This window comes from Trichogramma pretiosum, unplaced genomic scaffold (genome assembly GCF_000599845.2).
Source record: "Trichogramma pretiosum strain Unisexual culture from Peru unplaced genomic scaffold, Tpre_2.0 scaffold14, whole genome shotgun sequence".
Taxonomy (NCBI): domain Eukaryota; kingdom Metazoa; phylum Arthropoda; class Insecta; order Hymenoptera; family Trichogrammatidae; genus Trichogramma; species Trichogramma pretiosum.
The window spans coordinates 2,503,582-2,520,872 of NW_019641706.1; the positions used below are offsets into that span (position 1 = coordinate 2,503,582).

The 17,291-nt window shown below is 44.3% G+C and overlaps 3 protein-coding genes across 5 annotated transcripts in view; 2 read left to right on the top strand and 1 right to left on the bottom strand.

Annotated features, from left to right (window-relative positions):
* Positions 1 to 10,638, top strand: part of LOC106657091 — a 27,005-nt gene extending 16,367 nt beyond the window's left edge. Inside the window, exons 8-15 of one of the 3 annotated variants that reach the window (XM_014378391.2) lie at positions 40 to 1,060; positions 7,700 to 7,887; positions 7,966 to 8,153; positions 8,223 to 8,325; positions 8,403 to 8,564; positions 8,643 to 8,869; positions 8,939 to 9,150; positions 9,226 to 10,638. In XM_014378391.2, the coding sequence (XP_014233877.1) occupies positions 40 to 1,060; positions 7,700 to 7,887; positions 7,966 to 8,153; positions 8,223 to 8,325; positions 8,403 to 8,564; positions 8,643 to 8,869; positions 8,939 to 9,150; positions 9,226 to 9,377 (2,253 nt within the window). In that variant the 3' untranslated portion in view covers positions 9,378 to 10,638. Of the gene's footprint in view, positions 1 to 39; positions 1,061 to 7,699; positions 8,154 to 8,222; positions 8,326 to 8,402; positions 8,565 to 8,642; positions 8,870 to 8,938; positions 9,151 to 9,225 lie in introns of all 3 variants that reach the window. The other 2 variants (XM_014378392.2, XM_014378390.2) reach the window with 2 other exon arrangements.
* LOC106657094 (leucine-rich melanocyte differentiation-associated protein-like) lies at positions 10,430 to 15,162 on the bottom strand. Its single transcript, XM_014378395.2, has 5 exons — positions 14,858 to 15,162; positions 11,301 to 11,528; positions 10,852 to 11,224; positions 10,687 to 10,794; positions 10,430 to 10,556 (listed from the first exon to the last, which is right to left on the bottom strand). The coding sequence occupies exons 1-4, from the start codon at positions 15,053 to 15,055 to the stop codon at positions 10,715 to 10,717; spliced, it is 879 nt and encodes a 292-aa protein (XP_014233881.1). The 5' UTR covers positions 15,056 to 15,162; the 3' UTR covers positions 10,430 to 10,556; positions 10,687 to 10,714.
* Positions 11,684 to 14,291, top strand: LOC106657092 (eukaryotic translation initiation factor 3 subunit D-like). The gene is made up of 4 exons (XM_014378394.2): positions 11,684 to 11,803; positions 11,923 to 12,136; positions 12,212 to 12,257; positions 12,406 to 14,291. The coding sequence occupies exons 2-4, from the start codon at positions 11,942 to 11,944 to the stop codon at positions 13,854 to 13,856; spliced, it is 1,692 nt and encodes a 563-aa protein (XP_014233880.1). The 5' UTR covers positions 11,684 to 11,803; positions 11,923 to 11,941; the 3' UTR covers positions 13,857 to 14,291.
* Positions 15,163 to 17,291: the final 2,129 nt, after the last annotated feature.

The window sequence follows — 17,291 nt, forward strand, 5'->3', positions numbered from 1 at the left end:
AATGCGGAGGTTAAATCTCAATTGAAATGATTTTTGCAGCATCTACCTCGATCCAAATCGCACGACCCCCTCATACTCATCAACGGCCACGCGAACAACGGTGGTAGCAGCGTCTACTCCGGGGGTGCCGCCAGCATGCCACCAGCCGAAGCGGAAGAACGCGAGGCCAGCGACTACGAGCGTTTCTCGTGGAGAGGTAGCTTCGAGTCGGCCCTCATGGCCGCCGACTCGCGCACCAAGCTAAGCCTCTTGGCCGGCTCGTCGGGCGGCGACATGTCCAACTGCTCGCAGTCCGCCGCACTGGCCATGGCCGCCAAGCGACGCAGCGCCGGCGATCTGCTCTTCAACCCCAAGAGCTGCTCGCGCGAGCAGCTGGATCGTGTACGCAGCTGTGGCTCGATCGGTGGGGGCAGCGTCACTCAGGCAAATTCCACGACTCCGGGTGGCTCGATCGAGGAGAAGATCTGGAGCAAGCGGAGACGATCATCGGTGCCCGACAACCGCGTCGAGTCCGGTAAGTCGACGACGAGCTCGACGATCGAGGAGAGTGGAGGTGGTAGTGACACTGGTACTACAGCGGCGAATGCTCCTCCTCGTACAGGTGACGACGACACCGACGACGATCACGAGCTCAATTACCATCAGCATCAAAGCGGCGATTCTCGAGCGATGACCCTGCCGAGGGACGTGCAAGCGGCCGCGGCCTCCGTCGCGAGTCCCGGCAACGGCACCAGCAACTCGCTGCCGCGCCAGGGCATCTCGTCGTCGGCCTCGCCGAACAAGAGCAGTCCAACGGTCGCTGGCTCCGGCAACTATCACTTCCTGCAGCAGCACAACACCGTGAAATCGGCGCGCTACCGACCACCCGGCTTCAGTCGGACGAGTCCGTCCGCGGGCTTGGGCCCGAAACGCGCCTTCAGCGCTCCGGGACTGCAGGTCCAGGGCCCGACGGCGAGGTCGCGCAGACAGCATCAACAGCAGCAGCATCAACAGGGTCTCCATTCGCCGGCGGGCAACGCCTCCTCGAGCGCCAATATCTCGGCCAACGCATCGATTTCAGGTCAGTGTGTGAAAAACATCGCTCGGGCTCGAGTTTGCTTATACACCATATACTCTATATATTACGAATATCGCGTCTGCGGCGCTTCCGTCTTCTCTCGTGTATACGTGCTGTTGCTGCAATTTCTTCTACCAAGCGCAGCAGTGCGCGCGTTCGATCGTGTATATAGATCTCGCGCTCCGTTTTTGCTGTAGTGCAACACACCGCACCGCGAGCCTGCAGAACGCGGGAGTATATACTAAGGAGGGCATAGAAAGTGAGTAAAGCGGACTACTCACTCGCGCGAGTGCATACGCACACACACCAATAGACACACGCGTCGACGCAGCTGCATAGCGCAGTGGAAGCGCGTCTCGCTCCATGCACGTTACACATGTGTACGGTGTGTGTGTGTGTGCACATACTTGTACGCAGGATAAAACAACTCTCGTGCTTAGCGTGTGCATGAAGCTAGTTGAGCTCGCGGAGAGAGAAAGAGAAAGAGCAGATCTGTAAGCTCGACGCGATATTATATCGATACACGCGCGTAGATATATTAATTCGAGTCGATGCATGTTACATATCAATATGCTGCGTATATAGCAGGCGCTGCTGCTGCGCTAATTGCGACACATTCGTGGTGCCAGCTCTAGTACGACTCGCGAATCAGGCTCAATCAAGCTCTATCTCGGTCAATTGCGCTCGCGTGCTCGCTCCCGAGCAGCCACGTGAATTGAAAAAAAAAAGAAGAAAAATTACACAAACTATGTGTCGATCGATCGCTGAACCCGCGCGTAGAATTTATATCGTGCAGTAGTATTGGCTCGAGCTTACTTAGAGGAAATTGGCTAGCGAAAAAATAAAGGCCTGGCCTTAATCGTGCCGCTGACCAATGAGTCATTATTTAGCGAGGGCTATATCGCACGTTGCGAATTAAGGAAAAAGGGCGCGTCCGCGACTAGCATACGTGAAACACACATTCCGCATACTCGTTGTGTATCGATCCTTTTGACGCCTTTGAAGGTAAAAAAAAATAAGTAAAAAAAAAACCAGGTGAATCCAGCAGCTCCAGCTCGTCTCTCTGTCGGGGGACTTGGCTCACGGCCAACTACGATACTACCACCCCCGGTGCTGCTGCTGCTGCTGCTGCATCTTTTTTTGGCTCCCTAAAATGCAGACGCGTTTCGCTGATGCGACGACGACGTAGATTTTATATTATTATTTCGCGTCCGTGAGATGCTGCGACACTGCAATGTTGCAGCAGCATAGCTTTACCTCTCTCGGTTCGATAGCGGTATCTATATGTATATGTATATTGCATTGCAGCGCCGGTGAGCCTATTATTATACAGTGCACACGACTGCTGCAGAGCAAAGACACAGGGAGAGAGAAAAGTATGCGGTGGAAATTGGAGAAGGCGATTTCCGCTGGTCTCTTTGCTTAGCTGTATGTACGCGAGGCGAGCTTCGAAACAGCTCACGTATATAATGTATGTGTGTGTGTGTGTGTGTGTATGTGTGACCCGTTAGCGCGGACATGTCGCAACGATGCATCCACGTAACTATAATAGTCTCTCTCTCTTGCTCGCGTGTGTCTTATTGGATTCGTGTATAGAAAAACGCTAAAACAATTGTATATACGTGTACGTGTGTATCGCCGCGACTCAAAATCCTGACTCGGCTCTTTTTATCATTATTATTTTTCTCTTTTTTCGTTTCGTTTCGTTTCGTCGCGATGAATGAGCTCACGTATAGTAAGTAATACTCGCGCAAACTTGGCACACGAAGCGGCGCACGAGCAAGTCAGAGCGAAACGTATACATACAAGACAGCAGTCGGATATACACTTATTATGTGTGTAAAAAAATGCCTCCTCGCGCAGAGACGCGCGCGGTTACATCCTCGCCTAGTATGCTACACATAATAGAAAGGAGCCGTGTATCTATATGGGAGTTGTTTCGTTCCGCGAGCGAGACTTTCTACGCGAGACGCTACGACGACGACGACGGGGGCACGCCTTTACGCTCGCCATTAGACACATCTCGCGGCACGCACGAGAAGCGAATTCCACATTTACATCGCACCTCGACATAGAGGTAAATCTCTCGTGGTATATAACTTTTATATTTGTGTGTGAGAATTAACGGCTTGAATATCGTATATATATGCGATTCTTATATATATGCGGTTCTTATATATATGCGATTAGTTTCTTACGAGCTTTTCCAACGCGATATTTTACAACGAAAATAATATTTTTCTGGAATAGAGAAAGAGAGAGGAAATTTTTTGAGTTTTACTCATACGATACGGAAAAGAAATGACTCAAGTATCTCGTATATCGTGGCCTTGGCCCGAGAGTTTCAGAAGAAGCCTGCGTCAATATAAATTAATATTTATTCGGGCTGCATAATTGAATTTCGCGTAGATCCGTCACCATCGCATCCTTTTGCTCGCGTGTATATACTATATACGTATGAATATATTCGAGGAGAGACATATATTATTTTGCGCTTGCCTGAGCAAATATGCGCGCGCGAACGACGACGACACTCGTGCACGTGCCAAATTTCGTCGAAAAAAGTCGGTCGGTCACCTATTCAATGCTACACCTTGGGGTGCTGTACGCGCGTGCAACGCGTGAGCCGTAAAATTCAAGTGAATTACGGAGTTTTCGGAGCGCTCAATGTAAAATAAGATATTTAAGAATGAACGGCGATATTAAATATTAATAAAAACTGAACACGATACAGATAAATAGTATCGAGTAAGATATGTATTTCCGAGCTACTGTCATTATTACTGAAGTATAATGAAATGGTCATTCTTGAGTTTACGTTATGTTTTGGTATATTTGTAAATTCATACTTTGAGTTTTAAATTAGTGGAGTGGACTGCGAGACTGCGCATGCGCCCGTGGCAGTCATTGTCCAGCAGCTCTTATACTTTTTGCTCTTTTTTTATCGGTACTCAAACCGGGAGATGGCGACCGAGTATAGTTCTACTGTGAGTATACGACTGACTCATCACTCGCTGAGAAAAAAAATATATCATTTCTCGAGTATATTAGTGAAAACCGAAGCGTGCGTGCGAAGTTGTAAATTGTAAATCGTCGTGTTAGTCGTCCCTTCGAATCGATCGTGTGATAAGAGTTTGGCGAGTAACTGACGTTAAGTGATAAAGACTTTAGTAAACACACGATCATATGTCAACGAAGGTTATACGTCGAAACAAAGTTATTTTCTTTCATAATGGCTTGTGAAAAGGGATTAGGCGTAGATGAAGATGGAGTAAAAAAACGCAAGCATTTCGTGGATAATTTTCTCACCATCTATGGTTATTGGGAAGATGCGTTCACGTACATCGTCGAAAATTTCGCCGGCAGCAACGAGGACATCGACTGGGTTTTAAAAACAGCCCTGCAAGAACGCAAACCTTATGTCATCGAACAGGTGATGAAACTCGACACGGGCTTGCGGGTACTCGACGATTCGTCGGGCCAAACGGCGATCCATATCGCGGCGAAACAACGCCAATTCATGGCCCTCGATTATCTTTTCCAATACGGCTCCATAGAGGAAAATCTCAGTGACAACGAGGGATTGACGTATTTACACGCCGCCTGCATTTCAGGTCACGCGGAGATAGTGCAGAAATTCATAGATCAAGGCGCGGATCTCAATCAAGCGTGCCCTTACGACGAACGCAGTGAATCGCCATTGACCTTGGCCATTGTATTCGAGCGAGAGAAGGTGGTGAAATTACTTTTGGAGAGCGGCGCCGATCCCGAGGACAGAGAACACTGGGGTAGAAATTTTCTACAAGAATTAATAGAAAATGAAGAATTTTATGGAAAGTATCCGTCCAAAATCGTCGAGCACTTTGCCAATTACCATTCCAAGCAACTCGTAAAACACGATCAAACTATGCCCCACGATGAATTTAGTAGAACGATCATTCGTGCATTGGCTAAACGTCAATATTTCAAAGCAGTTAATTTTCTATTCCAATGCTTGAGAGACGCGGAACTCAACGACGACGAAGAATGCACATATCTACACTCAGCCTGCATGTCCGGCAATGTTCAATTATTACAGAAATTTATAGATCAGGGTGGTGTCAAACTCGATCGTGTATTTATAAAAGACGAGCATGAACGATCTCTCTTGACTCTGGCCATCGAATACGATCAAGCGGATGCGGTAGAATTACTATTGAAAAACGGCGCCGATCCCGACGTAAAAGTATCGGGAAAAACGCCTCTGCACATCGTCTTGGACGAGCCCGGCTTTCCGCTGAAGGATCGCAACCATCGCGAATCGGGAATTTTCGAATTACTCATAAAGTACAAGTGCGACGTCAATGCTAAGGACGATCGCGGACGCAATCCATTGTGTCTGATGCTCGAATTTTGCTCCAGTTTTTACCACCACGAATGTGATACGGATATCGCCGTGAAAAAAATGAGCGAGGAACGCGACAGATTGGAAATTTTGCTTCGAAACGGCGCCGCGGTCAACGAGGTTTTTGCTAAAGGACAGACGATACTGCACTTGTTGATTCGTGCGAACTTTAGTGGTAATTACGGTAATTGGCATGGCGACATGACTGCGCCCGAAAATCGAACTCAACGAGGTATCACCATCGCCGAGACACTTTTGAAGTACGGAGTCGACGTTAATGCTCGAGACGACGACGGTGACTCCCCGCTACATTTGGCTGTGTTTCGTTACAATTTAGAGATGGTGAAGATACTTTGGGACGGAGGTGCCGATGGGCGAAGCATTCGTTTTTCCAGGGAACTGGGGAAAGACACGGATTGCCTCGTCTCGGTGGATGCAACGTTTCAATTTTTACGTATACTCGAATTTTTAAAGAGCAAAGGATTCGAGATGAAGGAGTCGGATGATTATCCTGTGTTGAAACATTTATACGACCCCGAAGAATCGAGTCATCCACGAGTTTCTGTGTCCACGATAGTTACTGGTTCTTTGACGCAAGTCAATAAATATTTTGATCGATTGAAGGAGGCACTCGAGGCAGATGAAAATCACGATTGTTTGCTGGGACAATGTTACGAGCTCGTCAGTCAATATCTTCTGAGTGCAACGATAGGCGAAATGTTCGCAACGAAAGAAATGAAAGATTGTCTCGAGCAGTGGCAATCATTTTTAAAATCCAAACTCACCTATCCATTCGAGCTGGAAGCCACGAAGGACAGTATCGAGCGAGAAATCGAAGATATGAAAACGATCGAGCTGAAAGATGGTGTCTCCGTTTACGACGTCTGGATATCCAGTCCGGAAAAGGCGTACGAGCTGCTGAAAGATTCGGAATACTGGTCGGCTATGATTTCCGACGATTATAGATTCAAAATTCACGAAACATTCGCGGTGATCGGAGGACACATGACGAAGAGCTTGACTAGAAAGTATTTTACCGACGTTGGCTCGAGGCACTTGAAGTCGTTGACTCGGGACAATTTGTCCGAGAAATGTTTGGAGAAAATAATCAAGTACCTGAGCAACGAGGATATTTTGTGTTTGTGTCGAGCGGCTACGACAAACTGATTGAGAGACTTGATGTTCCATGAAATCTTGTTAATGTAATACTCAATGAAAACTTGAAATTATAAATGATATTTTTACAGAACATTTATTCGTTCGTACATCACTTTCCATCTTCATAAACTCTGACATAAATCTACCAGTGTTGAGATATTTATTTCGGAGATTCAATAATTTAAACATACGATCATTACGTATATTTTTCTATATTATATTGGCTTCGCGCATGACTTAGCTACAGCAATGTGCGTCTGGTAATTGTGCACAAACTACAAACACGTACATACGTACACCTTGACACACATTTTCTTGTACTAGGATGTAATAAGGACTCGAACGAACAAGAGATAGCAGTCGTTGTCTCGTTTCACTTCTTCCGATACATAATAATTGCAGTGTTATACTCGCACGCGACGGCGGCGGCGGCTAATATTGCCCCGCAGCGATCGTGCACAAATTATCGCGACACGATTCAACGAACTATAAGCTCGCGTCGTCGTCGTACATATATACATGCTGATATGAAAATGAGAGAGTTCGCTGCGCGCGTACTGCAACGCGAGAAAGCGTAATCTCCGTGCATGATGCGTCGTCGTCGTCGTTGTCGTTGTAATGTAACGCGAAACCGCGCGAAAGGAAGCACAGCGCGCGAGGGGGCGATTAGCGATAAAATTTATGATAATCATAGACGCTACGACCGCGTAAATGTTTTTCCGCATACGTGCGCACTTTTACCATTATTCCATAAACAACGTTGGCCTGCAGCAGCAGCAGCAGCTGTTGCAGAGAAGATACACGTATAAGAAAAAGCGAGAATGAATCATTACTGTAATGCACGGGGGCATTTGACTCATGCGTGTGTGTAATCAGCTGTCACCGAGAGCACTGGCCAACATGATGATAGACTGCATTTAAAAATAATAATAAAAAAACTTTCCTTTTCGCTCGATTGTCGTCGTCGTCGTCGTTGTCGTTGATGCAGTTCCGCACTCGCACTTTTACTCTCGAGACGTCTCAGCTTCTCTTCGTTTCTTTTCTTTGCCTCATCGGTTCGAATCGTATTAAACATCTTTTTCTTTCTTGCTCATTTACAGACGAGGCCAGCAGTCTGTCGGAAGCCTGCAGCACGCCCATAATCGGCTCGGGCTCGCGGCGCAGCCACCACCAATCGCCGTATCAGCAGAAACTGCACAACAACAGCAGCATGATGAACAGCAGCCAGGAGCTGGACGAGGTCGAGCGCAGCTTCAACACCACCCGAGCCTCCCTGTCGAGCTTAGGCGTAAGTTTTCTCGCTTCGAGTTCTCCGAACGTTAACGAGGGATGGAGGGATCGTAACGCAGGCGGAAAAAATTTGCAGGCCCGCTCGGACTCGATGGCCTCGGTCTACAGCGGCGCCGGCGAGGGACGCTGGTGCGGATCCGTTGCCGTGCGCGGCGAGGTCGAGTTCTCCCTGCAGTACGACTACAAGCAGCTCAATCTCGAGGTGCACGTCACGCAGTGCCGGGACCTGGCGCCCGTCGACGTCAAGCGCAACAGATCCGATCCGTGAGTATACACTTTGTCTTCTTCGTTTGATGGATCGATCGATCGATTATTTTTATTTTGCATCTGCAGATACGTCAAAGTTTATCTGCTGCCTGACAAATCGAAGAGTGGCAAACGCAAAACCAAAGTCAAAAAGCACACCCTCAATCCGGTATTCGACGAAACGCTCAAGGTAAGCTGTCATATACTCAAGTCTATGACGCTCAACGCACGCAGATTCTAATGCATCTAATTTTGTCTCATCTACAGTTTACCACTAGCCTCAATGGTCTCGAGTCGAGAACGCTGTGGTTGACTGTTTGGCACTCGGACATGTTCGGGCGCAACGACTTTCTGGGCGAGGTGCGCATGCCGCTAGAGAACAAAATCTTCGACGATCCCCGACCTCAATGGTATCCGCTGCAAGAGAGGGTAAGCATCGCAGCACACTTCGCTTTACTTGCTTCTCGAAATCGATTTTTACTTAAATATGTGTGTTAAACTTTTCAGACCGAGCCATTCGATGATCCGGTGGTCTACAAGGGTGAAGTCATAGTGGGCCTGAAATTCGTACCACCGGATCCGTCCAGCTTAGACAGAGACCGCGACTCCAACGAACTTTTGAGCAAATTCAAAAAGACCTGGAGCAAAGGCTCGCTGCACGTGCTTGTCAAAGAGGCAAGAAACTTACAGACCCGTACCAAACACGGTGGTACCTGTGATCCATTTTGTAAAAGGTATATTAGCTTGTTTATACTTCACAATTCCTTTTATAAGATTACTTTAACGTAATTTTTTCTCCTTAGCTATTTGCTACCGGATAAGGGTCGATCCGGCAAACAAAAAACCGGTGTAGTCAGGCGATCGGCTGGCTCGCCTGTCTGGAATCACACGTTCGTCTACAAGGACATAAGCCTGCAAGAACTGGCCGATCGTGGCCTCGAACTTACCGTCTGGGATCACGACAGAATAGGAAGCAACGAATTTCTCGGAGGAGTACGTTTCAATCTTGGCACAAGTAAGTTTCCAATTTTATCAATATAACGTTTTATAATTTCTTGGACAAATAATGTAAATGAAATATATTTTCAAGGTAAACATTACGGTAAAGTTGTCGACTGGATGGATGCGACGGGACGCGAACTGTCTCTGTGGCAGAGCATGCTAGAGCGCCCGAACTTCTGGGTGGAAGGAGCCGTCACTCTGAGGCCGAATTTGCACAATCATAAGACTGGCGCTTCATAGAATCTGCCTCATCATTTTTCCAAAGCTATAGTACTATATATGCAACTTGACAAGTAATAATGTGCCTTAGTAATATCAAAGAAAACGTGTTGTCTTAAAAGAAAATGTTTGTCTTGAAATACCAGCCAGATTGTGCATCGAGTATATATTGTCCATTACGTGAGATGCAATGGCTCTTTTATACGTATTAATGTGATGTTTTTCATAATGATCGATGTCTCTCTCTCTCTGCCCGTGCTCGTTACAGCATTAATTGTTTATTTTCATATAAACTCTATTCAATCTTTAGCCTGCTTAAATCGAGCGTATCGTATATAGGTGTAGCTCCTCGAACGATCAAAGATGAATGTTTGTAATTTATATGTTTTTTGGTAAAAAAAATCATCCACTTCGTTTTTATACTTATTCTCTGTGGCCAAAAGATATATTTGTAATAGATGATCAGCGGTACGAAGAAGTGCTTCCAGTATGTACTTATGTGTTGTGTCGTTATTTAAAATGCACGTAAAATAATAGGCTTCATTCCGAAAACTGGTTCTTTTTATAACAAGACTTAAACGCAAGCCAACGTTTGGGAATAGCGCGCGCGCGTTTCAGATATTATAATGCGGAATTTGAGTATCACTAATTTCGCGCTTAATTAGGTAAATTAATTATGTGTGCGTCCGTAAATCAATGTAAATAAATAAATGATAAATGAGGAAGTGTCGAAGTGCAAAAGTATTTTTTTGTGGCTATTCCAAAGGCTGATGTACTTATGGATTTCAGATGTGAAAAATGACATATCAGTTTGTAAAAAATTATTATAACAGGGTTTATAGAACAGAAGCATTTTCGTCCACTTAGTATTTGTCAGATTAGCTAAGGATCATGTAACAAATTCGATTTATTATTATTGGTATTAGTCTTAAATGAATAAACGTCGTGATTATGTAATTAAATGAATGTGAATGCGGCATGCATGTTTCTCTCGTACGCGGCGATCGAGCGCGCGTATGTGCAATATAGATTATAAGTATATTTGTATGAAGTAATAATAATAATGTACCAAGTGTGAATTGGGATGAAGATTTATTTGAAATAAAAAAGTAATGAAAAGAATACCGAGCGAAGGTATTCCTCGGTACCACACGATAGAAGATCGAATCAAAGTGCAATTGTATCGTTCTCGTTCTTTCCCTGCAAAAAAAGTACGAGTTAAAAAAAATAAATAAGAAAAGAAAAAAAGAAGAGATAAATATATAAAAATATATTTCTAAATATTATACGTAATTATTCATGATATAAAAGAAAATAAAAACTTTTCTACCTTCATACGCTGCTTTATTATTTTTTGTTCACAAGTCGCTGTTGAGGATGTAACGATTGCCCTCCGAGTGTTTACCCGAGTAACGATAGTGACACTTGCCGAAGGTACCTGCAATAAAGGGAAGAATGAGTATAACACTCGCAACAACGAAACAATAGTACTTACTTCTGAGATCGCCAGCATCTCTCGTTTGAGTAGGCAACGGCGTGTAATGCACTCGAAAGTAAATCTCGTCGAACTCCTCGGCTTTGCTTCGACAGGAGAACGTCTTGTTGGCGCTCGGCCTCACCGTCCTCGACAGATGGCCTCGTTCGCGGGCTCGAAGCCGCTCCTCCGGCGTCACGGCTCGCGAGTCAAGAAAGCGCAGACAAGCTGGCAGCGTGTGAATTACGTAGAGGCGAAATCGCTCGTAATCCGCTTCGTCCCAGGCGGCCGATGTCAGAGCCGCTGGATACCCGGGATTGCCCAGGAGGCTGAGGTAACCGAGCTTCGGACAGCAACGGGCGATGTGCTCGAGAGCCGATTCTACGTCGATTATCTTAAAAAAAAATATTACAAGTTATATCTTATGTAGCTTATGGATTGTAATTTTGATTCATTTAATTTATTATTACTTTATTATTGTTGAGACTGAGCGTCGTGACATTTGGCAAGGGAGGCAGACTACGAAGATTTCTCAGGCAATTGTTGTCGAGCACGAGTTGCTGCAGGTCGATGAAATCTCGTAGCGCGCCGAGCGAGCTGAGCTCGTTGAACGACAAATCGAGGCTCTTGCAATTGTGACCGACGACATTGATCAGACCAGCTGGGACTTTTTGGGCTCGTTGGCTAGTGTAGCAAGCCTGTCAAAATCAATCAACAATAGTAAATGTATTTGCGAGCAAACGAGAGTGCATAAAAAAATTTTAATTTGAAATTTGAATATCCCGCATCAGATCGACTAGTTCGGTTTTTAATAGTTGGTGCGCCTCTGCGGCAGCAGACGCGGCTTGCCGCGCATACTGTGCAACGTGTCGTGCGCACGAAGTGCGAAACCTTCCGGCCGCAAGATCCACGAGTCCGACCCACGAGTTGTAACCTAAATTTTTTTCAATACCTTTGTGTTCACCGTTCATAGGTAAATTATTTTACAGTAAGCTTTATGTTAAAAACTAATTATTGTAGTTATGAGTACTCGAAAGATTTTAGACGAGTGAGTGACGTCACGGTTTTATAGATAAAATTCTTTGTTCGTAGATTAGGTTAACCTATCAATATGGACGTACACGCCGAGGATTCGGCTGAACTCCAAAACGACAGTAAATTGTTGAACGACTCCAGCGAGATGAAGGCTCACTTTGTTGCTCCGATTGTACCATACAACCCCGACGGCTGGGGTCCATGCGAACTGCCGGATCAGTTCAAAGATATCCCATACCAGCCATTCTGCAAGAGTGACCGCATTGGCAAGGTTGGTCTCATAGAGCATAATTATAAAAATATCATAAATTAACATCTGAACATATGATCATATTTTCATTGCTAGATTGCTGACTGGTCAATTCAAGCTACCCACGACAAGAAATATCAAAGTAAGTTTGTTTACATACAACTTTTATTTACTAACATACTGCGCTTGCTACTTTCAATACTTTAAAAGTTCGACATGCATTCGTTAAAATTTCTTACCACTATAATTTAATAAAACAAATTTTAATTTAATAATATTTTACTTTTTAGATAAATATGCCTCTCAATTTGGCTCTGGCAGTCAATATGCTTATTATCATGAAGAGGATGAGTCTTCCTTCCATCTTGTTGATAATACTCGTGTACAGAAACCACCATATCAACGTGGAAAGTTCAGGCAACAACGTGGTATGCGTGGTGGTCGAGGCGGACGTGGTGGTAACATTGGTGGTCAAATGCAGTCTCTAAATAAACTCAGACTCAAAGAAAGAGAACGTAAAGGACAGACTAAACGTTGGGGACGCCAGCAAGGTATGCGTGGCAAGACTCGTGATGCTTCAGTCACTGTCAAAGCTGAATGGGTTACCATTGAAGAAATGGACTTCCCAAGATTGTCAAAATTGACACTTCCTGGTGTCAAAGATCCACAAGATGTTGTCTGCTGTGGTGCCCTGGAGTACTACGACAAGACATACGACAGAGTTAATGTCAAGAATGAGAAGCCCCTGCAAAGAATCGATCGTATCTTCCATACGGTCACAACCACCGACGACCCCGTCATCCGCAAATTGTCAAAGACAGAAGGCAACGTGTATGCAACAGATGCTATTTTGGCCACTATCATGTGCAGCACACGCAGTAACTACTCGTGGGATATAGTCATCGAGAAGATTGGCAACAAGCTGTTCTTCGACAAGCGCGACAACACCGAGTTCGACTTGCTCACTGTGAACGAGACGAGTGTAGAGCCACCGCAGGACGATGGAAACTCGCTCAACTCGCCAAGAAATCTGGCCCTCGAAGCCACCTTCATCAATCACAATTTCTCGCAACAAGTCTTGAAATCCGACATGAAGTACAAATTCGACGAGCCCAATCCGTTCGTGTCGGAGGAGGAGGAAGGCGAAGTCGCCTCCGTTGCTTACAGATACCGAAAATGGGATCTGGGCAACGACATCACGCTAATTTGCCGTTGCGAACACGATGCTGTGACTCAAGGCCCCAACAACGAGACACAGTTCTTGACGATCAAGGCCCTCAACGAGTGGGACTCGAAGTTGGCCAACGGCGTCGAGTGGCGTCGCAAGCTCGACACCCAACGAGGTGCAGTCCTCGCCAACGAGCTGCGCAACAACGCATGCAAACTGGCCAAGTGGACGGTCCAGGCTCTGCTGGCTGGCTCCGATCAGCTCAAGTTCGGATACGTGTCCAGGGCCAGTGTTCGCGACTCGAGCAAGCACGTAATCCTCGAGACCCAGCAATACAAACCCAACGAGTTCGCCAATCAGATAAACCTCAACATGGACAACGCTTGGGGTATTGTCAGATGCATCATTGACATCGTGATGCAACAGAAGGATGGCAAGTACTTGATCATGAAGGATCCCAACAAGCCAATGATCCGTCTCTACGACATCCCCGACAATACCTTTGAAAGCGAAGGCGAAGAAGATGAAGACGAAGAAGTTGAAGAAGAAGTTAAAGATGCTTTTCAGGCTTAATTATGTATTACAGGGATAGAACTGTAGTACATTTTTAATTCTCATTTGTATATATCATCTTCTTTCTGTACATTATTGTTGATACGATCGTCGAACCACGTGCTGATAAAAAATGTTATCTGTTGCTTTGTACACTCTTTGTATACTCTAAAAATCTCGCTGGTCTCATAACTGCAAGCCTGTGGCCCATTTTATTAATGTGCATTTGTTGGCCTTATAAAGAGATATTATTATTGTACATTGTTGGGGTCAACGTTGTTTTTGACTGAGTCAGCAGCTGTTATAATGCAAGAAGCAATATTACTATTGAAGTGACTACTACTTTGTGCAGTAGATGAGGATTTTCCACTCGTGCGTTATCAAAATAATGTTTGAAAAAAAACAAGTTTTTTTTTTGTGAAAAAAGAAATTTATAAAAAATAGAAGTGTAATAAATAGAAGTATAATAAAAAACGTCTTTTTGAAAAAAAATTTTATTTTTCAACGCACCTTGTTCAATCTAATAATTAATTAATAATATTTCAATGAACTATTGATTTCATTAGAATTATGTGACCGCATTTGCAATAGATTATTGCATTCAAAGTTAAAATTTATTGTACCAAACAAGGTAATGCACGAATATAAGCGAAATAAATAACATGTCGAAAATATTAACATGTAGTTTTAGATTTGCTACAAGATGAATTCCTAAATGAAATAAGACTTGTTCTTCATACTGTGCTTTGAACGATGCTCGTAAGTACAGCGCGACAAAAAGTTTCAACGCGATGTGTCGGGGTAGGAGGAAATATAAATATATTTGTTACAAGATAGCGATAAATTACACTGATTAATTGAAGCGCTAGATTTCAATTAAAATTAATTAACAAGGAGAACATAACTTTGGAATTCAAATCAAACAAAAGCTCCATTTAAAAAAAAAAAAAAAAAAAAACCACAAACTTGGGTCAACGATTCACAGGAAGTCGTGTAAACATTGATGTGCTTATGCTGCTTACTTTGTCATAATCCACTTTGAGTCCGGTGCGATTGAAGTCTTTCTCCTCCTCGGCGCTGCTACTCTTACTCATTATTCTCGTCCCAGCCATTTTGTCGTTTACCCTTTGGTCTTCGTTATTTCTCGAGTCGTCGTCGTTGGTCGTTACGCAGATCCTCGAGTTGACGCGACGCGACGCCGCGAGTACGTACGCGTACATGATGTTATTTACCGACCCTACGTTGCAACGAGTCCGCGGCGGCGGTGTCCGATAACAAAGTATTATATTATTATCGAACGGCAGCTCAACGAGTGCCAACAACGACTACTTGGACCACACTGATTATATTTGCAGTTTATCTTTCAAATAAATAGGCCTTACAATGAGCTTGAAATTCGTTGGCATAGATTCGCGGCTACATTTGTTCAGTGAAATACATGCATTAAGTTTCTAGAACAATGTCTAGAATAAACAACAAATCTCGCTAATAACCGCAGCAAAAATAATTAGAAATGCGGCTTAATTTTCAAAAAAGTTCGAAGTAGGCACAAGAAAGTCACGCCGTGGCCAACATCTGCTGTGCTACACAGCACGATGACAGCACGCAGTGCCGACCACGTGGCTAATTGCCGATCGAGTATTAGGAGACCAGAACGCGAGAGGTGGTACATAAGCGAATAGATAAACAAGCCATGGCGATGGCTTGGCGGGTTGCGCGTCGACAGGAGACTTCTTTCTTCCCCATATATACGGGGAGCAATGGGGATTCATACGGCAAGGATATATGTGCAGTCGCGAGCCATTGTCTTTCAGGCGTGTCTTTGCAAGTTTTCAATGTTTACGCCGGCGAGGTGTCAACGTCGATTGATTAAATATCAATCTGGCTAACCTAAAAATTGCATCTCGCCCTTGTTACGTAATATTTTTATATCTGCAGTGCAGTAAAACGTTACGAGATGAAGCTACACGCTTCATCGGTACTAATATTTACCAAGTTGATGAAAAGTTCGTTGCAAAACGTAATTCTCTCGCATGAGTGAAAAAGTAATAAACATGCAAATATCAATATGCAAATTATTTTCATATAATATTGTACGACTGAGAAATGGTTGTGCAACTCGAGTGTTTTGTATACTCGTATGCAAATATGTTTATTAGTAAATTACGCGAGCTACGAGATAATGAATTAACTTGTTTTTTTTTTTTTTTACACAATGAGAATGAATGATTTTTATTCAGCGAAATTCGATGCTAAACTATAAGACCTTCGAATAATTTCGCAATTTATTACGATTCGCTTTCGAAAATAAATAAATCTTGTACACACAACTTAGTCATGCTGTTGCCACTGCTGCAACGTTACATTGCAGAAGACACCGCAAAAACACGCCTCACACGCCGAACGTATATGCGTATTACAGCTTCGAAATATGCGCACCTCCTCGAATTGCCTGCTCTCCCGATCCGATGAGAGCTGCAGGTGCGCCGGAAAGAGTCGCCGCACATGGTCAACCTCACGGCCAGAAGTTGAGAACGATGTTTTTATGTTTTTACGATGGAAATGACGTACGGTCGGATAGAGTTTCAATTGCACATTTTGAAAATCATCGAGATGATCTCGGCACACCCCTTGATAGAGCGAGAAACGGTAATTAAAGATTATTGGATGGGCGAAGTTTAAACGGGCTGTATAAAATTAATTAATGACTTATTTGATTATCTGTTTTGTCAGAAATATTGCACATTTTCCAAAGAAAATTGCACACCTCTCAGATTTGAACAAAAACTCGAGATGTTTTAGAAATAATTAAAATTAATGTCTCCATGCGAATCTTGGATTAAGGGTTATGTGATTTTCGCAAAATCAGTTTCAGTGCGCAGGGGCAGTGCGCAATCCGCCGAGTTCATTGAACTTGAGATTCGCGCATGGTGCATCGAAAAGTTCAACGTTTTACCCGTTCTCTTTTCAAGGCATCGGTTAAAATCGTAAGATTGAAAAAACGTGTAGAGGCGCTGAAGCTCAAGTTGCGAAGTCGTACTTTATGACACTAGTGCCTAAAAAAGGCAACTTTTAGGTTACGCATCCATGCAAAATCATAGTCGATCGCAAAAATTTCACAATTGCTCATCAATTATCACTTATATATCGTTTCTTGCTAAAACTCTGTCGTTGATATGGAAATGGACATCCGGCCGCACAACGCCCAGATACAAGTTGCCCAATTATTTTTTCGGGCGAAAAAAAATATTGTCTATCCTCTCCTGATGCGGTGCAACCCGCTGACAGCTCGATACAACAAAGTCGCTCTCAGTCGCATACCTTCTCGACTGTCATGCTTCACTGATACTCGATCGGCTAGAAAATCACCACGTGGTCGGGAGTGATGACTTCGAAATGTCAATATTTTCCGAGCGCTGTCAGAATTCCTGTGTGCTTGTGTGTACGTTTTCAAAC

Excerpts from the sequence above, each read along its gene's own strand:
- LOC106657092 (XM_014378394.2), top strand. The coding sequence starts at position 11,942 with ATGGACGTACACGCCGAGGATTCGGCTGAACTCCAAAACGACAGTAAA. Across the intron at positions 12,137-12,211 it reads AGAGTGACCGCATTGGCAAG|ATTGCTGACTGGTCAATTCA; the intron begins GTTGGTCTCATA and ends TTTCATTGCTAG. Across the intron at positions 12,258-12,405 it reads CCACGACAAGAAATATCAAA|ATAAATATGCCTCTCAATTT; the intron begins GTAAGTTTGTTT and ends TTTACTTTTTAG.
- LOC106657094 (XM_014378395.2), bottom strand. The coding sequence starts at position 15,055 with ATGTACGCGTACGTACTCGCGGCGTCGCGTCGCGTCAACTCGAGGATC. Across the intron at positions 11,225-11,300 it reads TCAGTCTCAACAATAATAAA|ATAATCGACGTAGAATCGGC; the intron begins GTAATAATAAAT and ends TTTTTTTTTAAG. Across the intron at positions 10,795-10,851 it reads AGATGCTGGCGATCTCAGAA|GTACCTTCGGCAAGTGTCAC; the intron begins GTAAGTACTATT and ends CCTTTATTGCAG.